General features: G+C 45.3%; 1 protein-coding gene across 3 annotated transcripts; it reads left to right on the forward strand.

The window, feature by feature from the left end:
* The first annotated feature begins 1 nt into the window (after window position 1).
* On the forward strand, window positions 2-26,171 carry nln (neurolysin (metallopeptidase M3 family)). Of its 3 annotated transcripts, none has more exons than XM_041898540.1 (13): window positions 2-67; window positions 7,883-8,166; window positions 8,453-8,601; window positions 9,000-9,104; window positions 9,302-9,404; window positions 9,586-9,746; window positions 10,169-10,304; window positions 10,702-11,068; window positions 11,268-11,469; window positions 11,643-11,829; window positions 23,341-23,469; window positions 23,602-23,738; window positions 25,564-26,171. In XM_041898540.1, exons 2-13 carry the CDS (start codon window positions 7,911-7,913, stop codon window positions 25,720-25,722), a joined length of 2,091 nt encoding a protein of 696 aa, XP_041754474.1. In that variant the 5' UTR covers window positions 2-67; window positions 7,883-7,910; the 3' UTR covers window positions 25,723-26,171. The 3 variants fall into 3 exon arrangements, with proteins under 3 accessions (XP_041754474.1, XP_041754472.1, XP_041754473.1); XM_041898538.1 differs by having other exon boundaries at window positions 21-152; XM_041898539.1 differs by lacking the exons at window positions 23,341-23,469; window positions 23,602-23,738 and having other exon boundaries at window positions 21-152.
* Window positions 26,172-26,389: the final 218 nt, after the last annotated feature.

The following is a 26,389-nucleotide window of genomic DNA, read 5'->3' on the forward strand; positions in this document are numbered from 1 at the left end:
TAGGACTGGAGCTCATTATCGTTCAATGCTGGAGCTGTCAAGTACAGGAGAGGTTGGAGGAGAGCGGGTTTGCGAATTGCACGCAAAAAACTGCATGAACTTGCTGCTGGCATGTGTTCGATAAGAATTGTAGTGTGCCGAACGCTTTGCAGGTAGGCTACTGTCAAAGTCGTGCTCGTGTTTGTTAATTGCACATTAATTATTGATGTTGCTGTGTGTGAGTAGTTGCCATATCTGAGGGGGGCACTATAATTAACCAAAGGCATGAATCATGTGTGGCTTTTATAGGCATACCCTGCAAGCTATGAAACAAGATAACTATGAGCTCTCCAGGTCTTCTAAAGATTTAAAGTATGGAGAGTATAACATTATTTTGTTGCTGTTAAAGCCGTAAAACTACACTTTAAGTCCAGTTACCATTTTTTTTTAAGGTTGGACGTTGAGTATGTAACTTATGTACGCCAGCCCATTTTACATTTTATGAGCGCATATCAAGTTTCCATCACATTGCTGTTGAGGTCATGCAAATAAGTCGGCTGGCTGGCTGGATGGTCATCGTTAGCCAGGGAAAAAATGCGCAGCATGTGTCTGTATTGGGGTTGTTGGGTAGTTCAAGTTCCGTGGCTTTGCTTATGACCTTCAATAATGTATTGTTTGTTTACTTAATCTGTTTCGCAATGACTCAAGGGTATAGAAGGTATAGGCGCTTGCACTTGATAGGATACATGTTCTTGATATGTTCCTTCCAGCCAGTGTTACAACAACTGTGTTAGAACTACTGTGTAGTACATTGGCAATGTTACATTCCTTAAGCCCACAGAACAGCCCAGAGACAATCTAACAGAAAGTTCTCGCACTGCACTGCAACATTGTAGAGCTACTAGTTGTTACAGTGTAGCAAAACAGTTAATAACAGTGTTTCATCATATATAGCTTTTATAACCTTGAGTCATTTGAGGTAAAAAGGAGAGACACTTTTTTTCTGTGTACTGTAACATTGGCAATGTCACATTGTCTATTCTTGGAAAGATAGCACACTGCAACAAGCTATTTCTATCCCTTTCCCTCTGAAATGACTGCTACAGTAACCTATGGCAACTTCAGCTAAATTTAATTACGTTTTGCTTTTATATATTTTTTATATGTATTATATTTTAATAGCCACAACAAAGCCATTTTAATGACATAGCCTACTATCATCTCACGGTTATCTAGGCCTGTAACCATTTTCACTAATACAGTTGAAGTCGGAAGTTTACATACACCTTAGCCAAATACATTTAAACTCAGTTTTTCACAATTCCTGACATTTAATTGTCACGGTTCAGACAGACGACAAGAGGACCACAATTGCGTCACACCAGAAAGTTTATTTAAACTTAAGGGGAAAGGGATGTAGGGAGTGAGTGAAGGCTCCAGGGGTTATCCCGTCCGATGTGCTGGGTCTGTGCCTCCCCCCAGTGGCAGCGATGCGTCCGATGACGCCCGGTGGTTGGTGGTCCAGAAGTCCTGGGGGGGGGGAGGAAACACAGACACAACGGGGCGGAATGAAACCAGGCAGCAGTACAGTTCAAGGGAAATCCAAAATACGTAGTAGCAAGGCAGAAGGCTGGTCAGAGTTACCGGGATTGAAGAGTAGTCAGGAGTCGTAATGGCAGAAGCAGGTCTGGATCTCCTGAGGCAGAAGAGTATCCCAAAAACAGGCAGGTCCGGGGTCACAAAACCAGGGTGAGCCAGAAGCGCGAGCAAACAGGTTCCGGGTGTGAGCTTTGCAGACGATCTGACAAAGGAGAGCTGAAAGACAGGGCTATAAATACTGGGAGAGGTTAGTGGGTAATGCAGCGCAGCTGGCAGAGTAATTAGAGCCGAGCAGAGCAGGGACAGGTGGAGCTAGTTAGGCTGAGTAGAGAGAGAGTGGTGAGCAGAGTGGAAACAACTTAAGGTGGTAACCCAGTGGAGTGAGAGGGCTCATGACAGAACCCCCCCCCAAGGGACGGCCCCAGAAGTCCCAAGAGCAACACCACGCCGGGCGGGAGGAGGGGAGCCGGAGGAGGGCTAGAACTCCTCCGAACGGTCCGAGCGAACGTCCTCATCCTCGGAGGAAGCCGGAGGGCCGTGGTCGGGAGATGGGACAGGTCCCGAGACAGGATCAGGCACAGGACAGGAAGCCGAGCGGGCAGGACGGTTAGGGATCCCTCTGGGGCGGCCCCTACGGATTGCAGGTTGATCAGGATGCCGTTGGTGGAAAGCGGTGATGAGAGTCCTATCCACAATCCGACTAGCTGGCACCCAGGTCCTTTCCTCAGGTCCATAGCCCTCCCAGTCAATGAGGTACTGGAGACCCCTACCCCTCCGTCTGGACCGAAGCAGGCGGCGGACGGTGTAAACCAGACCACCATCGACGAGCCGTGGAGGAGGAGGACAAGGCGCAGCAGGGACCAGCGGACTCCTGGGCACAGGCAGGGGCTGCAGCAATCCGGCTGGGGCTGGCAGAACGACTTGTGTTGGTTGCAGATGGGGCAGGCTTGGACGAATTCCCGTACATCCTTCCTCAGAGAGGGCCACCAGAACCTCTGGGCGAGCAGGTTGTGGTGCGGGTGGAGCCAGGGTGACAAGCTAGGGCGGGAGTCATGTCCCCACTGAACGACCTGGGACCTCAGGTCTTCGGGGACAAAAAGGCGGTCAGCTGGGCAAGTGCTGGGACCTGGCTGGTTACGGAGAGCCTCCAGCACCTGTTCCTCAACAGCCCAGGTCAGAGCTGCAACGATGCAGGGACTTGGCAGAATCGACACAGGGTCCTTGGAGGGGTCAGGAGCGGAGTTAGTAGGTACTGGCCGAGGGGTAGGCGGCGGCAAGCAGGCAGGTTCGGTGGCAGTCCTCTCCCCACTCCCTGATCACCCCGGTCACCCAGTCGAGCTGAGGGTTGTGCCGGCGGAGCCATGGGGTAACCCAGGATGAGGGGTTGGCCTGGAGAGGGGAGCAGGTGAAACTGGATAGTTTCTTGATGGTTTCCGGACAGACCCATCGAGACCGGGGCCGTGACATGAGTGACCGATCCGAGTAAGTGTCCGTCCAGTGCCCGGGCAGGAATAGGAGGTGTCAAACGGAGGTTCTCCAGTCCCAGTTGGCGTGCCAGCTTGATGTCCATTATGTTGGCTTCGGCGCCAGAATCCACCAGAGCAGCCAGGGTGTGAGTTGAGTCAGGGAGGCGGAGGTGAACTTGCAGCAGGGGTTTGCGGTCGGAGGACTGGATGGTCATTGAACTCAACCGGACTCCCCCTATGCCCGGTGAGCTTCGGCCCTTTAAAGGGCAGGTTACCACACGATGTCCATCACCTCCACAATAGAGGCAGAGGTTTGAGGTGAGCGTCGCTGGCGCTCTGCAGGAGTGAGAGAGGCTCGCCCAATCTCCATAGGCTCAGACTGATCAAGCTGACCTGGGTGAGTGGCAGTAGATGACAGGAGCCCAGTCGGATCTCTCCGAATGCCGGTAGTAGGTGGACCTTGGCGCCCCCTCCCACGACGACGGGTCTGTATCCTACTGTCGATCCTGACAGTCAGTGCGATGGCTTCATCAAGAGTGGAAGGCAGTTCATGGGAGACCAACTCGTCCTTGATATAGTCAGCCAAACTATGGAAGAACGCGTCCACCAACGATGGTGTGTTCCAAGAACTTCGTCTAGCCAGGGTTCGGAAGTCGATGGAATGGTCTGCGACTGTACGTCTGCCTTGTCGAATACTGAACAGTTCACGAGACGCCTCTGCGGTTGGGGGAATCCAGGTCAAACACCTTCAGCATCTCCTCAGCAAACAGGTCGAAGGTTGCACATGCGGGGGGTTTGACGTTCGAACTCTGCTGTTCCCCAGAGTCGAGCTCGGCCCGTCAGGTGAGTGATGGCATACCCAACTTTAGCCCCCTCCGTGGCGAAGGTCCTTGGCTGCAAGGAGAACTGAAGTCGGCAGCTAGTCAGGAATGGCCGGACCTGGGTTGAATCGCCGTTGAACCGCTCGGGGTTTCCAATCTTGGGTTCCGAGCAGCGGCTGCAATGACCGGGGCAGGTAACTCGGGGGCAGGGCTGGTGGGCAGACTGGCTGGGGTCAGGTTGGTGAGGAGTTGAATGATCATGGCGAGTTGTTGTTGCTGCTGCTGGGACTGCTGCTGGTGCTGCTGGAACTGCTGATGCTGTTGGTGGCCGACCTGAAGCAGAGAGGGAGATGACGCCGCTCATGCGGCCTAGCTCTCTCTCAGTGTGTTCCAGGCGTAGCATGGCGGTGGGTTGCTCAGGCTCTTCGGTTTCCATGTCGGGGGAAGTGTGCGCTGAGTCCATGATGGTCAGATCGTACTGTCACGGTTCAGACAGACGACAAGAGGACCACAATTGCGTCACACCAGAAAGTTTATTTAAACTTAAGGGGAAAGGGATGTAGGGAGTGAGTGAAGGCTCCAGGGGTTATCCCGTCCGATGTGCTGGGTCTGTGCCTCCCCCAGTGGCAGCGATACGTCCGATGACGCCGGTGGTTGGTGGTCCAGAAGTCCTGGGGGAGGAAACACAGACACAACGGGCGGAATGAAACCAGGCAGCAGTACAGTTCAAGGGAAATCCAAAATACGTAGTAGCAAGGCAGAAGGCTGGTCAGAGTTACGGGGATTGAAGAGTAGTCAGGAGTCGTAATGGCAGAAGCAGGTCTGGATCTCCTGAGGCAGAAGAGTATCCCAAAAACAGGCAGGTCCGGGGTCACAAAACCAGGGTGAGCCAGAAGCGCGAGCAAACAGGTTCGGGTGTGAGCTTTGCAGACGATCTGACAAAGGAGAGCTGAAAGACAGGGCTATAAATACTGGGAGAGGTTAGTGGGTAATGCAGCGCAGCTGGCAGAGTAATTAGAGCCGAGCAGAGCAGGGACAGGTGGAGCTAGTTAGGCTGAGTAGAGAGAGAGTGGTGAGCAGAGTGGAAACAACTTAAGGTGGTAACCCAGTGGAGTGAGAGGGCTCATGACATTAATCCTAGTAAAAATTCCCTGTTTTAGGTCAGTTAGGATCACCACTTTATTTTAAGAATGTGAAATGTCAGAATAATAGTAGAGAGAATGATTTATTTCAGCTTTTATTTCTTTCATCACATTCCCAGTGGGTCAGAAGTTTACATACACTCAATTAGTATTTGGTAGCATTGCCTTTAAATTGTTTAACTTGGGTCAAACGTTTCGGGTAGCCTTCCACAAGCTTCCCACAATAAGTTGGGTGAATTTTGGCCCATTCCTCCTTGACCATCGTTATGTTTGGAGGAAAAAGGCAATGGCTTGCACTCCCACAGCATGATGCTGCCACCCCCGTGCTTCACGGTTGGGATGGTGTTCTTCTGCTTGCAAGCAACCGCCTTTTTCCTCCAAACATAACGATGGTCATTATGGCCAAACAGTTCTATTTTTGTTTCATCAGACCAGAGGACATTTCTCCAAAAAGTATGATATTTTTCCCCATGTGCAGTTGCAAACCATGTGCAGTTGCAAACCGTAGTCTGGCTTTTTTATGGCGGTTTTGGAGCAGTGGCTTCTTCCTTGCTGAGCGGCCTTTCAGGTTATGTCGATATAGGACTCGTTTTACTGTGGATATAGATACATTTGTACCTGTTTCCTCCAGCATCTTCACAAGGTCCTTTGCTGTTGTTCTGGGATTGATTTGCACTTTTCGCACCAAAGTATGTTCATATCTAGGAGACAGAACGTGTCTCCTTCCTGAGCGGTATGACGGCTGCATGGTCCCATGGTGTTTATACTTGCGTACTATTGTTTGTACAGATGAAAATGGTACCTTCAGGCGTTTGGAAATTGCTCCCAAGGATGAACCAGATTTGTGGAGGTCTACAATTTTTTTTCTGAGGTCTTGGCTGATTTCTTTTGATTTTTCCATGATGTCAAGCAAAGAGGCACTTAGTTTGAAGATAGGCCATGAAATACATCCACAGGTACACCTCCAATTGACTCAAATGATGTCAATTAGCCTATCAGAAGCTTCATAAACCATGACATAATTTTCTGGAATTTTCCAAGCTGTATAAAGGCACAGTCAACTTAGTGTATGTAAACTTCTGACCCACTGGAATTGTGACACAGTGAATTATAAGTGAAATAATCTGTCTGTAAACAATTGTTGGAAAAATTACTTGTGTCATGCACAAAGTAAATGTCCTAACCGACTTGCCAAAACTATAGTTTGTGAACAAGACATTTGTGGAGTGGTTGAAAAACAAGTTTTAATAACTCCAATCTAAGTGTATGTAAACTTCCGACTTCAACTGTATGTGTTGTGGGATCATTTGTCAGTCATCTGAGTAAATGTATCCAAGTGGTAGTGACAATCGTGTGAAAGTCTTGAAGGCCATTAATATAAGCAAATAGCATCTGACATGAAGTATTTACAGTCTATCTTCTAACCCAGCGGTCACTCTTCTGAGTCAAGATCATTTTTGCAGTCAAAAAGCAAGCCAAGATCTACCGCTCAGTTTTATTTTTCAAACATGACTTAAAATAATGTAACATTAACCTAATAAAAACAGTTCTGTAGGAATTAGGTTTTTGCAGTAGGCCTAATACATTATCAAAGCATATTGGCTATGTGCCTGGCCTGCCAATATTGTTCTTCTCAGACCAAAAATATATTTCAAAACTCAAGCTTTGATAATAGAATAGATCAGTTGGTGTAGCACTTGCAAGGCACAGCTGAGGGGGACCGGGAACGAGGTCAAATCATGACGTCAGTGATCTTCAGGTCGGAAAGTCGGAGCTCTAGAAAAGATGCCAGAGTTTCCGACTTGAATTACCAGTTGTCTTGAATGCACTGAAGTCGGAAGTAGGAGATTTCCGAGTTTCCAGTTGTTTTGAACACGGCATTAGTCTCAGCGGAGGGAGGGAAAGACTCTCACGGTCCCTGCTCTCTCCTTTCTTTCCTCCGGTGACTGACCAGAGAGAGGGGACACCGTCTTCCACCTGATGGCGAAACTCGAGTCGCACCTCACCTGCCTCATGCACAACTTCATGTTGTTCCTATGACCAGAGAAAGTGAAATATGCCTCTTTATTAAAATAGACATGACGAGCTGCTAATAATAATAAAAACGCAGGGCTGTCGATACACTTGGCTACTCACTCATTCATTGCATCTGCAGCGCGAGTGGACGTAGGGAGAAGCGCATTTTATGTTTAGTAGCCAAGTTTTGTGTTGAATAAAAACAGTGTTGACAGTGCTGAATAAAAACGTAGACATGAACTCACTCATAAAAACAGCAACTATTTGCTTTATTCTTTGACAGTCTCTTTCTGATCATGGTTTTAAAAGTCATGAAATCTCACGTAGGCTGGTATCAAACTTTGCAGTGGCCGGGTTCGTGCAAGCTGTTGGCATGGTGATTTGAGCTGTCCGATTGGCCAGCGCAGTAGGCGCACTCGATTTAGCCACAGATCTCCTGGTCCACCGGGTGTGCAGGGCTTCTGAATCAAGTGCACCTAAAACCAACAGCGCAACACGAAAAAAAGGAGCGCAAGCCTTTGTCGTTGGCTTTTCTACAGACATTTTTGGTGATTGACTAGGAATGCCTTAAAGATCGACCAGTCGCGATCTACTGGTGTGTGACCACTGTTGTAACCTAACGTAATCATTACTTTAAAAAGACTGGTGTCATTTAGTCTAAGTATGGGTGCGTGTGATGGTTAGAGTTTAAGATAAATATTTCCTTGTATTTCTTAGCATTCCAGTGTGTTTCCTAGAATTTACAGTATTTAAAGTGAATGAAATCACCCTGAGGTTATATGAAATGTACAAAAAGTTGCAAATGTAATGTCATGCACATTTTGTCGTTTTTTTTGTAATGATTTTATTTTCTCTCCAGAGTGTTTGGTTCTAAACCCAGTGTGAGAATGACCCTGCAGAATGGGATGGTGTTACCTGCTGCCAAAAACTGTTCCAATGCCGCTGCAGTAGCTAGCACAGCAGACTGCAACAACAGGAACACCCTGAGATGGGACCTGACCCCAGATCAGATCAAGAACATGACAGAGAGCCTGGTCCAGAGGATCAAACAGGTCTACGATGACATCGGATCTCTGGATGTAGAACAGGTGTCCTTTGAAAACACCTTAAAAGCCCTGGCTAATGCCAAATTAATATATGCAGGTAAGTTATTGTCTGATCTGGGCCACACTGATCTTTGTTGATTAAAAGGTCACAAACTTGTTTTTAATGTTGAAACAGTAAAATCAAACTTTTTATATGCCGATTTCTCTCGCTTCATATTTTTATGCAGTAATTACTCATTTTTAGGCAACACTTCTGCTCCAGTTGTTTGAGCACAAACCTCGTTTTGTTTCTTCCCTGGACCACTAATCTATAATGTATTTCTATAGTCTACTCTGGACCAGTTGAATATGCCACCTTTATCTTGCCTGCATTTGTTCCCCAGCACAGCGCCATGTTCTGGATTTTCCCCAGTACGTGTCTGCTTGTAAGGAGGTGCGCTCAGCGAGCACAGAAGCAGACAAGAAGCTGTCTGACTTTGATGTGGAGATGAGTATGAGGGAAGATGTGTTTCACAGAGTGATTGCCTTGCAGGTACAACTAACTACATACTGTACTAACTAACTAATTAACTGCCTATTAACTAACTAATATAGGTACAAGATATACATACACATATGGCCAAAATCATTTATGACAAAGTATGGAGGGAGCCAAATAATATTTATTTCAAGGTTATTTTAAGGTGTTATGTAATTAAGTTGTTGGCTTTGGCATTCTAAATGTGCCCTCGTTTGATACCATTGGTTCATATTTAGCCTACAGTAATTTGATCCCGATAACGGTCTGGCACCACAGGCAGACAGACAGAGACACACAAACAAACACAGAATCGCACCAGAGGTATTCAATGGGACATATGGGAAATATTAAATGTTCTGCCAACATGGCACAAGTGCATCCTCAGAGAGTGGTCTGATTTTTTCTTGCAGGAGAAGCAGCTGGACAATCTAACGCCTGAGGCCAAGAGATTCTTAGACCGTCTTATCACATTAGGAAAGAGGAATGGATTGCACTTGTCAAAGGATATACAGGAGGTAATACAAACTTTGGAGTTGCATACACATAAGGGACAGGATTCCTCAGTGGCGCTTAAGTGCTGAAAACAACATTACATTTGTTTGAAGATTTGATATGTGGCTGTTATGTGATTTGTAGTGCTGAAAGTCAAACAGTCTATACTTTCGACATTGTAGAGTTCTCATAACAATGTGGTAATTTCTTCTCTCTCTAGGAAGTCAAAAGATTGTCAAAACTCATCAGTGAACTCTCAATCGACTTCAACCAAAATCTAAATGAGGAAAACACGTATCTAACATTCAGTGAAAATGAACTAAGTAAGCAGAACCAGCACTAAAAGAAATTAAACTACTATCTATGATTGTCCTTCATATTTCCTTGTCGTAATATATCCTTGTCATAATATATCCTTCATATATCCTTGTCAAGTATCCTTTATATATCATTACCATGTTTCTCTGAATATTTGGGTTTTGACTCCTGCTTTTTACCTCAAAGGTGGCCTAGCGGATAGCTATCTGAATGGTCTGGAGAAGACGGAGGACAGGCGGTACAAGGTAACCCTGGCATACCCTCACTACTACCCTCTGATGAAGAGGTGCCACGTGGCTGAGACCAGGAGGAAGATGGAGACTGCTTTCCATAGCAGGTGTAAGGAGGTAAAACCACCTGCTCTTGGTCTACATGTATTTGTAAAAAGAGCTATACAAATTACATTTGTAATTGATTCATGTATTGTTTTATTGATTGATTTGTTGTTTGTTTGGTTGGTTGATTAATTGATTGATCAATTGATTGATTGATTTGTAATCAATGTTGGTTTGCCACTTGGCGTCTACAATAACAACATTTGTAATTATAAGGGTGCCAAGGAGTGCAGTTCCTTCAGAAATCAAGCCACCCTAAAAAATTCAATAATATAATAAGTTTAGCCAACTATTTCAGGGCATTCCCAATACCAGTTTACTTATTGATAGAGTTCAGAGAGTTCTCATAAAAGTCAACATGCAGTATTTATGACCACGTGTGCCAGACTTCCTGAAAGTGTTCTATTTCCAGGTAATATTTTGTCTTGTTGCAGGTAAACACAGTCATTCTGGAGCAGTTGATTGAGCTGAGGTCAAAGGTGGCACAGCTACTGGGTTTCAGTACCCACGCCAACTGTGTGCTTGAGATGAACATGGCCAAGAATACCAACAACGTGGCATGCTTTCTAGGTATTACCTTTTACCTGACTAAACAACTTGACCCCCCACTGTGTGTCAATATGGCAAAAACTCTTATTGCTCAACAGTAACCTCATAGAGATGGAATTACGTATTATATGAATAGCCTATCAGTTTTCTGTATGCCTGACAAATATCAATAAATCAATGTAGAACTTTATTACACAGTATTCAGATATAGATATTACCTATAATAAATAGGTAATGCCTTACCAATAGTCAGATCTGAAAAATGTTGCTCAGTCAGCTGCCTCTGTTATTCAAATTGTGTGCTTCAATAACTTCTCTAGCACTGACAAAAAATAAAATAAAGAAAACGCTTATTGAAATTGAGGTGAGGTGTCATTCACTCCATTTTGATATAATTTCCATGTCCCCTACTTCACAGATGAGTTCTACGCGAAACTGAAGCCGGTGGGAATCAAGGAAAGGAAGTATATCCTGGCCCTGAAGAAGAGGGAATGCGCCATGCGGGGCAAGGCCTTCGATGGACAGATCAATGCCTGGGACATGCCCTACTACATGAACCAGGTGGAGCAGGTGAAGTTTGCTGTAGACAAGGACAAGCTAATCGAGTACTTCCCTCTGGAGGTGGTGACGGAGGGGTTGCTCAGTATCTACCAGCAACTGCTGGGCCTCACCTTTAAGCGGGAAAACAGCGCCCATGTGTGGCACGACAATGTCAGCCTCTATTCTGTACTGGACACGGCCACTGGGGAGGAGATCGGCTGGTTCTACTTGGACCTGCATCCCAGGTGAAAGGCCAGGGAAATATGAACATCAGCAGGACTCTGGGGTGCTATCGGGCTATAGTTGTACACTCCTGGTAGCGATGCAGGGATAGTTGCTCTCGTTGAAGCTACAATAGCATACTATCGTGGCAAATGTGAAGGTTCAGAGTGTGATTCATACCGTGCTTGATGTTGAGTCATTTACCTTGTGTCCTCTCTCCAGAGAAGGGAAGTACGGTCATGCTGCCTGCTTTGGGCTCCAGCCGGGCTGCCTGGGGCCTGATGGGAAACGTATGCTGCCGGTGGCGGCTATGGTGGCCAACTTCACCAAGCCTACGAAAGGCTGGCCCGCTCTGTTGCAGCACCACGAGGTGGAGACCTTCTTCCACGAGTTTGGCCACGTCATGCACGAGCTCTGCTCTAGGGTAGGCTTGTCTGCTGGGGAGGATATTCAGTAGCATACCAATAGCATACATTTTGAAGTCAAGCGCACACCCATTTCATGGGGTGCACACTAAACACTAGCCTTGATGAAATTATCACCAGTATGGTCCTGAAGTGGTAACGTGTATTCTGATCTCCATGACTCCTTCCCTAGACGATGTTCTCAGAGTTCAGTGGGACCCTGGTGGAGACGGACTTTGTGGAGGTGCCATCTCAGATGCTGGAGAACTGGGTATGGGAGAAGGAGCCCCTGAGGAGGATGTCTCGCCACTACAAAGACGGCAGCCCCATCCCCGACAACTTGCTCAACAAACTCATCGCCTCCCGAGTCGCCAACACAGGTCAGAGGTCACACATACACTGTAATAAGGTAACTAAGAAGTGAGTAGTGCATCTATCCTATTGGATCTATCCTACTGGATATATATATATATATATATATATATATATTGTGACGTCACGAGAGGCTACACAGCTTTCAGCGGGATTGCTCAAGTAGTGCAAGGAGACAAGGTTCAAACAAAACAAGGATTTTATTATAGGTCTTGGGAAATTAACGAAAATATAACAAAATTCTGTTCTCTTGTGGCTCTTTAAGGGTTAACAGTTCAGGGATGTCTCTTCCACATCCAAAGTCATAACTCTCACTCGCTCAGATAACTTTTCCCCAGCCTTACTGTAGTCCACGTTGCAGCTAGTGGCCAACCCAGCAAAAAGTCCTTCCAAATGTCTCTCACGTATTTCCACAGGTGCATATATCCAAAGGTGAGTATTTCCCAAAGGTAAGTATCTCCAAATCCTTAGATTCCTCATGGAAGTGGACGTGCAGCACTCTTGTCCTCCAGAGAGCCCAGGTTGGAGACTGTGTCTCTTCCCTTCCCAAACCTTCAGCTCATCAGCTCCTCATTTGTTTCAGCTGCGTGGGAAGATTGGCCATAGAGGGGGTGGAGATCCCGACCATACCAGCAGATGGAGCCATAGCTGTCTGGGTTTGCAGCCACCTCAGGGGATGTAACGTCCCTCCAGGACACAGCCTCTCGTGACATCACACATCCCCCTCCTCGGGACCGACGTCCTCGTCGGGGTAAAGGCAGCGAAGAAGGCATCACGCCGGGAGAGGGCGTCCGCATTGCCGTGGTGCTTGCCAGACTGCTCTCTCTTCAACTCCTCCAACTCTAGGACCAGGGACTCAGCCTCCTGTTGTCTCTCCTTGAGTTTCTTACTGAACGCATCAGCCTTGGTTTTAGCAGAGTTTAGCTTCTGTTGAGCAGCTTTCAGTTCCTTCTCTCTCTCTGCCTCCGCATTCTTCATCTTGTTCTCCAACACCTTGTACTTCTCCTCTGCCTTCTTCTGGACCTCCTTACTACTGCGCAGGGTCTCCTCACACTCCTCGATGGTCCTGCGCAGCCTCTCCAGCTCCTCCTGTTGCTTAGGGAAGGAGCTCTGTTGGAGTTTAGCCTGGAGGATATCTAACTCTTCTGTCTTCATGTCTAACTGTTGCTTTAACAAACGATACCTCTCAGCGGTCCCCTTCAGACCAGACAGTTCTTTGTCCAGATTCTGTAGCTCCGTCTCTGTGTCGGTCTGGGCACCTGCCATCCCTATCAGAGCCCGGGCGGGAGTGAGTAACTCGGAGGATTGCACCGGAGCCTTCCCAGGATGAGTCTTGCCTCTCCGTTTCCGAGGTACTCGGGTTATCCTCTCCTGAGACTCTCTCCAGAGTGGGTAAAAGGCTGGGCAGTCTCGTCCAATTAGGACAGGGACGGGGAGGGAATCAACCACCCCCGCCGTCGTGTGTATGGTTCCCCGTGTGCTGGTCATTGTAAGTTCAGTAATGGGGTATTCTCTGGTGTCCCCATGGACACAGGAAACTGGGAGGACTTTCCCCGGGGTCAGACACGTTGGGCCCACCAAATCCTTACGCACCAGGGTGGCCCGGCTACCAGAATCCAGTAAGGCCTCCACATCATGGTGATTCACAGTTACCGGGCAGGTGGGGGGTCGATCTGGGCCGCCATCTACGACTCCCAAGAGCGAGGCAAAACGGTGTGTGGGTGCTGAGCTGGAGGACTCCGCAGTGGGCATAGGTTCATCGGCTGGTTTCCCACACTGCCAGGAGATATGTCCCATCTCCCCACACCGGTAACACTGTCGAAGTTTCCCCCCTCCTGGTGTACTCTTCTTGGACCCGTCTGGTTTCTGGCTCCCCCTGGAGCCGGGATAAGTCCTGACGTGGCTGGGTTCGAGACCTTGGGGGTCCTTTGGACGGGTTCTTCCCATTTGTGGTGGGGCCGCACTCCTGGGGTCTTTTCGGGAAGCATTCAGCATCTCCGCTGTGGCCTGGTACTTTTCCACAGCTTCCACGGTCAGATCAGCCGTGGTCAAGGCCTGTTGACTGATGAACCGTTTTGCCTCATAAGGCAGGGCGCGTAGGTAACGATCCACCACAACGGCCTCCACCACCGCCGCTGCTGGATTCCTCTGCGGATCCAGCCATTTCCTTGCGATTCGGACAAGTTCATGCATCTGCGCCCGAGGAGGTTGGTCTGGTTGGAAGGTCCAGCTGTGAAAGCGCTGGGCCATACCAAACTTTGTGAGTCCATATCTGCTGAGGATCTCAGACTTCAGGGCATCATAGTCAGTAACCTGGTCAGGGCCCAGGTCCCGGACAGCATTCAGCGATTCCCCGGTTAGAAAGGGGGCTAACAGACCAACCCACTGTTGCTTGGGCCAGGCTTCCCTAGTGGCCGTGGCCTCAAATGCATGCAGGTATGCCTCAATGTCATCGGTAGCTCCCATCTTAGATATAAAGTCACTTGCCTTTATTGGGCGGGTATTTTGGACCACCCTCTGTCTCTGCAACTGCAATTCCTCTGCCTTCAGAAGGTTGGCTTTCTTTTGCTCCTCCAAGAGAGCCACGTTTGCTTGCATCTGGGCTTGCTGGCCAGCAACAAGGGCTTTCAATATGTCCTCCATTTCAGTCGGCGGGGAGCCTACGTCCAACTTGGAAAACTGGGTGATCAAACCTTCGGTATCCTCCTCTGACATGCACTATTAACGCTTGAGCATGCCTGTATTCTCCACCATCTGTGACGTCACGAGAGGCTACACAGCTTTCAGCGGGATTGCTCAAGTAGTGCAAGGAGACAAGGTTCAAACAAAACAAGGATTTTATTATAGGTCTTGGGAAATTAACGAAAATATAACAAAATTCTGTTCTCTTGTGGCTCTTTAAGGGTTAACAGTTCAGGGATGTCTCTTCCACATCCAAAGTCATAACTCTCACTCGCTCAGATAACTTTTCCCCAGCCTTACTGTAGTCCACGTTGCAGCTAGTGGCCAACCCAGCAAAAAGTCCTTCCAAATGTCTCTCACGTATTTCCACAGGTGCATATATCCAAAGGTGAGTATTTCCCAAAGGTAAGTATCTCCAAATCCTTAGATTCCTCATGGAAGTGGACGTGCAGCACTCTTGTCCTCCAGAGAGCCCAGGTTGGAGACTGTGTCTCTTCCCTTCCCAAACCTTCAGCTCATCAGCTCCTCATTTGTTTCAGCTGCGTGGGAAGATTGGCCATAGAGGGGTGGAGATCCCGACCATACCAGCAGATGGAGCCATAGCTGTCTGGGTTTGCAGCCACCTCAGGGGGATGTAACGTCCCTCCAGGACACAGCCTCTCGTGACATCACAATATATATATATATATATATATATATATAGTTGAAGTTGGAAGTCTACATACACTTAGGTTGTAGTCAATACAACTTGTTTTTCAACCACTCCACAATTTTGTTGTTAGCAAACTATAGTTTTGGCAAGTCAGTTAGGACATCTACTTTGTGCATGACACAAGTAATTTTCCAACAATTGTTTACAGACAGATTATTTCACTTATAATTCACTGTATCACAATTCCAGTGGGTCAGAAGTTTACATACACTAAGTTGACTGTGCCTTTAAACAGCTTGGAAAATTCCAGAAAATTATGTCATGGCTTTAGAAGCTTCTGATAGGCTAATTGACATAATTTGAGACAATTGGAGGTGTACCTGTGGATGAATTTCAAGACCTACCTTCAAACTCAGTGCCTCTTTGCTTGACATCATGGGAAAATCAAAAGAAATCAGCCAAGACCTCAGAAAAAGATTGTAGACCTCCACAAGTCTGGTTCATCCTTGGGAGCAATTTCCAAATGCCTGAAGGTACCACGTTCATCTGTACAAACAATAGTACGCAAGTATAAACGCCATGGGACCACGCAGCCGTCATACCACTCAGGAAGGAGACGCGTTCTGTCTCCTAGAGATGTACGTACTTTGGTGCGAAAAGTGCAGATCAATCCCAGAACAACAGCAAAGGACCTTGTGAAGATGCTGGAGGAAACAGGTACAAAAGTATCTATATCCACAGTAAAACGAGTCCTATATCGACATAACCTGAAAGGCCGATCAGCAAAGAAGAAGCCACTGCTCCAAAACCGCCATAAAAAAAGGCAGACTAAGGTTTGCAACTGCACATGGGGACAAAGATCGTACTTTTTGGAGAAATGTCCTCTGGTCTGATGAAACAAAAATATAACTGTTTGGCCATAATGACCATCGTTACGTTTGGAGGAAAAAGGGGGGGGCCTTGCAAGCCGAAGAACACCATCCCAACTGTGATGCACGGGGGTGGCAGCATCATGCTGTGGGGGTGCTTTGCTGCAGGAGGGACTGGTGCCCTTCACAAAATAGATGGCATCATGAGGAAGGAAAATTATGTGGATATATTGAAGCAACATCTCAAGACATCAGTCAGGAAGTTAAAGCTTGGTCGCAAATGGGTCTTCCAAATGGACAATAACCACTTTATTTTAAGAATGTGAAATGTCCGAATAATAGTAGAGAGAATGATTTATTTCAGCGTTTATTTCTTTCATCACATTCCTATATATATACAGTGGGGGAAAAAAGTATTTAGTCAGCCACCAATTGTGCAAGTTCTCCCACTTAAAAAGATGAGAGAGGCCTGTAATTTTCATCATAGGAACACGTCAACTATGACAGACAAAATGAGATTTTTTTTCTCCAGAAAATCACATTGTAGGATTTTTTATGAATTTATTTGCAAATTATGGTGGAAAATAAGTATTTGGTCAATAACAAAAGTTTCTCAATACTTTGTTATATACCCTTTGTTGGCAATGACACAGGTCAAACGTTTTCTGTAAGTCTTCACAAGGTTTTCACACACTGTTGCTGGTATTTTGGCCCATTCCTCCATGCAGATCTCCTCTAGAGCAGTGATGTTTTGGGGCTGTCGCTGGGCAACACGGACTTTCAACTCCCTCCAAAGATTTTTCTATGGGGTTGAGATCTGGAGACTGGTTAGGCTACTCCAGGACCTTGAAATGCTTCTTCCGAAGCCACTCCTTAGTTGCCCGGGCGGTGTGTTTGGGATCATTGTCATGCTGAAAGACCCAGCCACGTTTCATCTTCAATGCCCTTGCTGATGGAAGGAGGTTTTCACTCAAAATCTCACGATACATGGCCCCATTCATTCTTTCCTTTACACGGATCAGTCGACCTGGTCCCTTTGCAGAAAAACAGCCCCAAAGCATGATGTTTCCACCCCCATGCTTCACAGTAGGTATGGTGTTCTTTGGATGCAACTCAGCATTCTTTGTCCTCCAAACACGACGAGTTGAGTTTTGGTTTCATCTGACCTTATGACATTCTCCCAATCCTCTTCTGGATCATCCAAATGCACTCTAGCAAACTTCAGATGGGCCTGGACACGTACTGGCTTAAGCAGGGGGACACGTCTGGCAATGCAGGATTTGAGTCACTGGCGGCGTAGTGTGTTACTGATGATAGGCTTTGTTACTTTGGTCCCAGCTCTCTGCAGGTCATTCACTAGGTCCCCCTGTGTGGTTCTAGGATTTTTGCTCACTGCTCTTGTGATCATTTTGACCCCACGGGGTGAGATCTTGCGTGGAGCCCCAGATCGAGGGAGATTATCAGTGGTATTGTATGTCTTCCATTTCCTAATAATTGCTCCCACAGTTGATTTCTTCAAACCAAGCTGCTTACCTATTGCAGATTCAGTCTTCCCAGCCTGGTGCAGGTCTACAATGTTGTTTCTGGTGTCCTTTGACAGCTCTTTGGTCTTGGCCATAGTGGAGTGTATATATACAGTGGTCTTGGCCATAGTATATATACAGTGGGGAAAAAAAGTATTTAGTCAGCCACCAATTGTGCAAGTTCTCCCACTTAAAAAGATGAGAGAGGCCTGTAATTTTCATCATAGGTACACGTCAACTATGACAGACAAATTGAGGAAAAAAAATCCAGAAAATCACATTGTAGGATTTTTTATGAATTTATTTGCAAATTATGGTGGAAAATAGGTATTTGGTCACCTACAAACAAGCAACATTTCTGGCTATCACAGACCTGTAACTTCTTCTTTAAGAGGCTCCTCTGTCCTCCACTCGTTACCTGTATTAATGGCACCTGTTTGAACTTGTTATCAGTATAAAAGACACCTGTCCACAACCTCAAACAGTCACACTCCAAACTCCACTATGGCCAAGACCAAAGAGCTGTCAAAGGACACCAGAAACAAAATTGTAGACCTGCACCAGGCTGGGAAGACTGAATCTGCAATAGGTAAGCAGCTTGGTTTGAAGAAATCAACTGTGGAAGCAATTATTAGGAAATGGAAGGCATACAAGACCACTGATAATCTCCCTCGATCTGGGGCTCCACGCAAGATCTCACCCCGTGGGGTCAAAATTATCACAAGACCGGTGAGCAAAAATCCCAGAACCACACGGGGGGACCTAGTGAATGACCTGCAGAGAGCTGGGACCAAAGTAACAAAGCTTACCATCAGTAACACACTACGCCGCCAGGGACTTAAATCCTGCAGTGCCAGACGTGTCCCCCTGCTTAAGCCAGTACATGTCCAGGCCCGTGCTAGAGTGCATTTGGATGATCCAGAAGAGGATTGGGAGAATGTCATATGGTCAGATGAAACCAAAATATAACTTTTTGGTAAAAACTCAACTCGTCGTGTTTGGAGGACAAAGAATGCTGAGTTGCATCCAAAGAACACCATACCTACTGTGAAGCATGGGGGTGGAAACATCATGCTTTGGGGCTGTTTTTCTGCAAAGGGACCAGGACGACTGATCCGTGTAAATGAAAGAATGAATGGGGCCATGTATCGTGAGATTTTGAGTGAAAACCTCCTTCCATCAGCAAGGGCATTGAAGATGAAACGTGGCTGGGTCTTTCAGTATGACAATGATCCCAAACACACCGCCCGGGCAACGAAGGAGTGGCTTCGTAAGAAGCATTTCAAGGTCCTGGAATGGCCTAGCCAGTCTCCAGATCTCAACCCCATAGAAAATCTTTGGAGGGAGTTGAAAGTCTGTGTTGCCCAGCGACAGCCCCAAAACATCACGCTCTAGAGGAGATCTGCATGGAGGAATGGGCCAAAAACCAGCAACAGTGTGTGAAAACCTTGTGAAGACTTACAGAAAACGTTTGACCTGTGTCATTGCCAACAAAGGGTATATAACAAAGTATTGAGAAACTTTTGTTATTGACCAAATACTTATTTTCCACCATAATTTGCAAATATATTCATTAAAAATCCTACAATGTGATTTTCTGGATTTTTTTTCCTCATTTTGTCTGTCATAGTTGACGTGTACCTATGATGAAAATTACAGGCCTCTCTCATCTTTTTAAGTGGGAGAACTTGCACAATTGGTGGCTGACTAAATACTTTTTTTCCCCACTGTATATAGTACCAGTCAAAGGTTTGGACACACCTACTCATTCAAGGGTTTTTCTTTATTTTTAGAATAGAATAATAGTGAAGTAATCAAAACTATGAAATAACACATATGGAATCATGTAGTAACCAAAAAAGTGTTAAACAAATCAAAATATATTTTAGATTCTTCAAAGTAGCCACCCTTTGCCTTGATGATAGCTTTGCACACTCTTGGCATTCTCTCAACCAGTTTCATGAGGTGGTAACCTGGAATGCTTTTCCAACAGTCTTGATGGAGTTCCCACATATGCTGAGCACTTGTTGGCTGCTTTTCCTTCACTCTGCCGTCCGACTCATCCCAAACCGTCTCAATTGGGTTGAAGTCAGGGGATTGTGGAGGCCAGGTCGTCCTGTTGAAAAACAAATGATAGTCCCACTAAGCCCAAACTAGATGGGATGGCGTATCGCTGCAGAATGCTGTGGTCACCATGCTGGTTAAGTGTGTCTTGAATTCTAAATAAATCACAGACAGTGTCACCAGCAAAGCACCCCCATACCATAACAGCTCCTCCTCCATGCTTTACGGTGTGAACTACACATGCGGATATCATCCGTTCACCCACACCACGTCTCACAAAAAAAATCAAATTTGGACTCCAGACCAAACGATAAATTTCCACCGGTCTCATGTCCATTGCTCGTGTTTCTTTGCCCGAGCAGGTCTCTTCTTCTTATTGGTGTCCTTTAGTAGTGGTTTCTTTGCAGCAATTCGACCATGAAGGCCTGATTCACACAGTCCCCTCTGAACAGTTGATGTTGAGATGTGTCTGTGACTTGAACTGAAATATTTATTTGGGCTGCAATTTCTGAGGCTGGTAATTCTAATGAACTTATCCTCTGCAGCAGAGGTAACTCTGGGTCTTCCATTCCTGTGGCGGTCCTCATGAGAGCCAGTTTCATCATAGCGCTTAATGGGTTTTGCGACTGCACTTGAAGAAACTTTCAAAGTTCTTGAAATGTTCCGTATTGACTGACCTTAATGTCTTAAAGTAATAATGGACTGTCGTTTCTCTTTGCTTATTTGAGCTATTCTTGCCATAATATGGACTTGGTCTTTTACCAAATAGGGCTATCTTCTGTATACCTTGTCACAACACAACTGATTGGCTGAAACGCATTAAGAAGGAAAGAAATTCCACAAATTATCTTTTAAGAAGGCACACTTGTTAATTGAAATGCATTCCAGGTGACTACCTCATAAAGCTGGTTGAGAGAATGCCAAGAGTGTGCAAAGCTGTTATCAAGGCAAAGGGTGGCTATTTGAAGAATCTCAAATATAACATATATTTTGATTTGTTTAACACTTTTTTGGTTACTACATGATTCCATATGTGTTATTTCATAGTTTTGATGTCTTATTATTCTACAATATAGACAATAAAGAAACACCCTGGAATGAGTAGGTGTGTCCAAACATTTGACTGGTACTGTATATAAAACATACAACCAGCCTAGTTAAAAGTAGTAAAAATAAAGACAAACTTTTGACTGGTACTGTATATTGTGCCTTAGGAAAGTCTTCAGACCCTTTGACTTTTTCCACATTTTGTTACGTTACAGCCTTATTCTAAATTTGATTAAATTGTTTTTATTCTATCTACACACGATACCCCATAATAAAGCAAAATCTGGTTTTTACAGTGAGGGGAAAAAGTATTTGATCCCCTGCTGATTTTGTACGTTTGCCCACTGACAAAGAAATGATCAGTCTATCATTTTAATGGTAGGTTTATTTGAACAGTGAGAGACAGAATAACAACAACAAAATCCAGAAAAACGCATGTCAAAAATTTTATGAATTGATTTGCATTTTAATGAGGGAAATAAGTATTTGAACCACTCTCAATCAGAAAGATTTCTGGCTCCCAGGTGTATTTTATACAGGTAACAAACTGAGATTAGGAGCACACTCTTAAAGTGAGTGCTCCTAATCTCAGTTTGTTACCTGTATAAAAGACACCTGTCCACAGAAGCAATCAATCAGATTCCAAACTCTCCACCATGGCCAAGACCAAAGAGCTCTCCAAGGATGTCAGGGAGGTGAGATCCCATGTCAGGGATCTCACCTCGTGGATTTGCAATGATCATGAGAACGGTGAGGAATCAGCCCAGAACTACACGGGAGGATCTTGTTAATGATCTCAAGGCAGCTGGAACCATAGTCACCAAGAAAACAATTGGTAAAACACTACGCCGTGAAGGACTGAATTCCTGCAGCGCCCGCAAGGTCCCCCTGCTCAAGAAAGCACATATACAGGGCCGTCTGAAGTTTGCCAATGAACATCTGAATGATTCAGAGGAGAACTGGTTGAAAGTGTTGTGGTCAGATGAGACCAAAATTGAGCTCTTTGGCATCAACTCAATTCGCCGTGTTTGGAGGAGGAGGAATGCTGCCTATGACCCCAAGAACACCATCCCCACCGTCAAACATGGAGGTGGAAACATTATGCTTTGGGGGTGTTTTTCTGCTAAGGGGACAGGACAACTTCACCGCATCAAAGGGACGATGGACGGGGCCATGTACCGTCAAATCTTGGGTGAGAACCTCCTTCCCTCAGCCAGGGCATTGAAAATGGCTGAGGGAAGGAGCATGACAATGACCTAAAACACACGGCCAAGGCAACAAAGGAGTGGGTCAAGAAGAAGCACATTAAAGTCTTGGAGTGGCCTAGCCAGTCTCCAGACCTTAATCCCATAGAAAGTCTGTGGACGGAGCTGAAGGTTCGAGTTGCCAAACATCAGCCTCGAAACCTTAATGACTTGGAGAAGATCTGCAAAGTCATGTTTTGCAGAGGGGTCAAATACTTATTTCCCTCATTAAAATGCAAATCAATTAATAACATTTTTGACATGCGTTTTTCTGGATTGTTTTGTTGTTATTCTGTCTCTCACTGTTCAAATTAACCTACCATTAAAATTATAGACTGATCATGTCTTTGTCAGTGGGCAAACGTACAAAATCAGCAGGGGATCAAATACTTTTTTTCCCTCACTGTATAAAGTTTTGCAAATGTATTACAAATAAAAAACAGATACCTTATTTACATAAGTATTCAGACCCTTTGCTATGAGACTCGAAATTGAGCTCAGGTGCATCCTGTTTCCATTGATCATCCTTGAGATGTTTCTGCAACTTGGAGTCCACCTGTGTTAAATTCAATTGATTGGACATGATTTGGAAAGGCACTCACCTGTCTATATAACGTCCCACAGTTGACAGTGCATGTCAGAGCAAAAACCAAGTCATTAGGTCGAAGGAATTGTCCGTAGAGCTCAGAGACAGGTTTGTGTCGAGGCACAGATCTGGGGAAGGGTACCAAAAAATTTACAGCGAGATCCAGAGCGCTCAGGAACTCTGACTGGGGCGAATGTTCACCTTCCAGCAGGACAATGATCCTAAGCACACAGCCAAGACAATGCAAGAGTGGCTTCAGGACAAGTCTCTGAATGTCCTTGAGTGGCCCAGCCAGAGCCCGGACTTGAACCCGATCGAACATCTCTGGAGAGACCTGAAAATAGCTGTGCAACGACGCTCCCCATCCAACCTGACAAAGCTTGAGAGGATCTGCAGAGAAGAATGGGAGAAACTCCCCAAATACAGGTGTGCCAAGCTTGTAGCCACATACCCAAGAAGACTTGAGGCTGTAATCGTTGCCAAAGGTGTTTCAACAAAGTACTGAGTAAAGGGTCTGAATGCTTGTGTAAGTGTGATATACATTTTATATGTTTTGTAAATTTGCACAAATATCTAAAAACCTGTTTTACTTTGTCATTATGGGGTATTGTGTGTAGATTGATGAGGGGTAAAAAAAACAATTTAATCCATTTTAGAATAAGGCTGAAACGTAACAAAATGTGGAAAAAGTCAAGTGGTCGGTATACTTTCCGAATGCACTATATATTGGATAGCGTGCATATTCTTTGGTAGCATGCATTTTTGTTCCCTTCAAATCTAAAATATTTGTTAAAATACCATAAAATAACTTGACATCCAATAGACTCCCACTCATGTGCCTGTCTTGTTCAGGTCTGATGAACCTGCGTCAGGTAGTGCTCAGTAAAGTGGACCAGTCTCTGCACACCAAGTCCCACGCTGACACTGCCGAGGTGTTCGCCATGCACTGCCAAGACATCCTGGGGATCCCCGCAACTCCAGGTCTCACACCAGTGATAATATAATGCCATTTAATTAGAATATGAATGGACATTATAATTCAAATATTTAAATGTTCCTCCCGTAAGGATTTATTGTTCTCAAAGAATACAACATGATTATTTTTTACTCCAGGCACAAATATGACGGCCAGTTTTAGTCACTTGGCTGGGGGCTACGATGGCCAGTACTATGGCTACCTGTGGAGCGAGGTCTACTCCATGGACATCTTCTTCAGTCGTTTCAAAAAGGAAGGAATCATGAACCCCAAGGTGTGGCACAATCAATCCACTCCCCATTCATCTTGAGTTAACATACAGTGGCTTGCGAAAGTATTCACCCCCCTTGGCATTTTTCCTATTTTGTTGCCTTATAACCTGGAATTAAAATGGATTTTTTGGGGGTTTGTATCATTTGATTTACACAACATGCCTACCACTTTGAAGATGCAAAATATATATGTATTTTTAACAAGAAATAAGACAAAACAACAGAACTTGAGCGTGCATAACTATTCACCCCCCAAAGTCAATACTTTGTAGAGCCACCTTTTGCAGCAATTACAGCTGCATGTCTCTTGGGGTATGTCTCTATAAGCTTGGCACATCTAGCCACTGGGATTTTTGCCCATTCTTCAAGGCAAAACTGCTCCAGCTCCTTCAAGTTGGATGGGTTCCGCTGGTGTACAGCAATCTTTAAGTCATACCACATATTCTCAATTGGATTGAGATCTGGGCTTTGACTAGGCCATTCCAAGACATTTAAATGTTTCCCCTTAAACCACTCGAGTGTTACTTTAGCAGTATGCTTAGGGTCATTGTCCTGCTGGAAGGTGAACCTCCATCCCAGTCTCAAATCTCTGGAAGACTGAAACAGGTTTCCCTCAAGAATTTCCCTGTATTTAGCGCCATCCATCATTCCTTCAATTCTGACCAGTTTCCCAGTCCATGCCGATGAAAAACATCCCCACAGCATGATGCTGCCACCACCATGCTTCACTGTGGGGACGGTGTTCTCGGGGTGATGAGAGGTGTTGGGTTTGCGCCAGACATAGCGTTTTCCTTGATGGCCAAAAAGCTCAATTTTAGTCTCATCTGACCAGAGTGCCTTCTTCCATATGTTTGGGGAGTCTCCCACATGCCTTTTGGCGAACACCAAACGTGTTTGCTTATTTTTTTCTTTAAGCAATGGCTTTTTTCTGGCCACTCTTCCGTAAAGCCCAGCTCTGTGGAGTGTACGGCTTAAAGTGGTCCTATGGACAGATACTCCAATCTCTGCTGTGGCGCTTTGCAGCTCCTTCAGGGTTATCTTTGGTCTCTTTGTTGCCTCTCTGATTAATGTCCTCCTTGCCTGGTCCGTGAGTTTTGGTGGGCGTCCCTCTTTGTTGTGGTGCCATATTCTTTCTATTTTATTAATGGATTTAATGGAGCTCCGTGGGATGTTAAACCCTGACCTGTACTTCTCCACAACTTTGTCCCTGACCTGTTTGGAGAGCTCCTTGGTCTTCATGGTGCCGCTTGCTTGGTGGTGCCCCTTGCTTAGTGGTGTTGCAGACTCTGGGGCCTTTCAGAACAGATGTGTATATAGACTGAGATCATGTGACAGATCATGTGACACTTATATTGCACACAGGTGGACTCTATTTAACTAATTATGTGACTTCTGAAGGTAATTGGTTGCACCAGATCTTATTTAGGGGCTACATAGCAAAGGGGGTGAATACATATGCACGCATGCACCAAGTTGTTTTTTTCATTCCACTTCACCAATTTGGACTATTTTGTGTATGTCCATTACATTAAATCCAAATAAAAATCAATTTAAATCACAGGTTGTAATGCAACAAAATAGGAAAAACGCCAAGGGGGATGAATACTTTTGCAAGGCATTGTATACATTTTATAAAGAAATAATTTAAGCCTTCAAGTTCCATTTGATTGGCAAGCATCTTTGAATGCTACCTTTTGTGTGAGTAATATTGCACCATTTATCATGCTCTACTCTTATGTACCCAAATACTCTATGTCGAGAGGAATTTACTTGAATTTAAGCCTTAAAGTTTGACTGACATGTTCTGTATGCCCATCTTATCATCAGGTGGGGAAGGAGTACAGGAGGGTGATTCTGGAGGCTGGTGGCTCTGTGGATGGGAAGGACATGCTGAAGACCTTCCTGGGTCGTGATCCTTGCCAGGATGCCTTCTTTCAATGCAAGGGATTGGCCAAAGCTGAGGGAACACTGAATGGTCGTCTCTGACCCCCCTCTCACTCCACATGAAAGGGATACTTTGGGATTTGGGCAAAGAGGCCCTTTATATACTTCCTCAGAGTCAGATGAACTCGTGGATACCATTTTTATGTCTCTGTGTCCATTATGAAGGAAGTTCGATGTAGTTTTGCGAGCCAATGCCAACTACCGTTAGCGCAATAACTGGAAGTCTATGGGTATCTGCTAGCATACGAGATGAAATCTATGTTTTTCATGCTAGCAGATACCCATAGACTTCCAGTCACTGTGCTAACGCTAGTTAGTATTGGCTCGTGAAACTACCTTGAACTTCCTTCATACTGACAATATGATGACAATAATTTTAGCTTTTTGTACAGTTTATATACATGCCTTCAGAAAGGATACACACCCCTTGACTTTTTCCACATTTTGTTGTGTTACAGCCTGAATTTAAAATGGATTCAATTTAGATTTCTTTGACACTGGCCTACACACAATACCCCATAATGTCAAAGTGGAATTATGTTTTTCAAAAGTTTTACAAATTAATTAAAAATGAAAATATTAAATGTCTTGATTCAATAAGTATTCAACCTCTTTGGTATGGCAAGCCTAAATAAGTTCAGGAGTAAAAATGTGCTTTACAAGTGACATAATACTGGCTATCATAAGGTGAATGCACCAATTTGTAAGT

This window comes from Coregonus clupeaformis, chromosome 15, assembly GCF_020615455.1.
Source record: "Coregonus clupeaformis isolate EN_2021a chromosome 15, ASM2061545v1, whole genome shotgun sequence".
Lineage (NCBI taxonomy): Eukaryota > Metazoa > Chordata > Actinopteri > Salmoniformes > Salmonidae > Coregonus > Coregonus clupeaformis.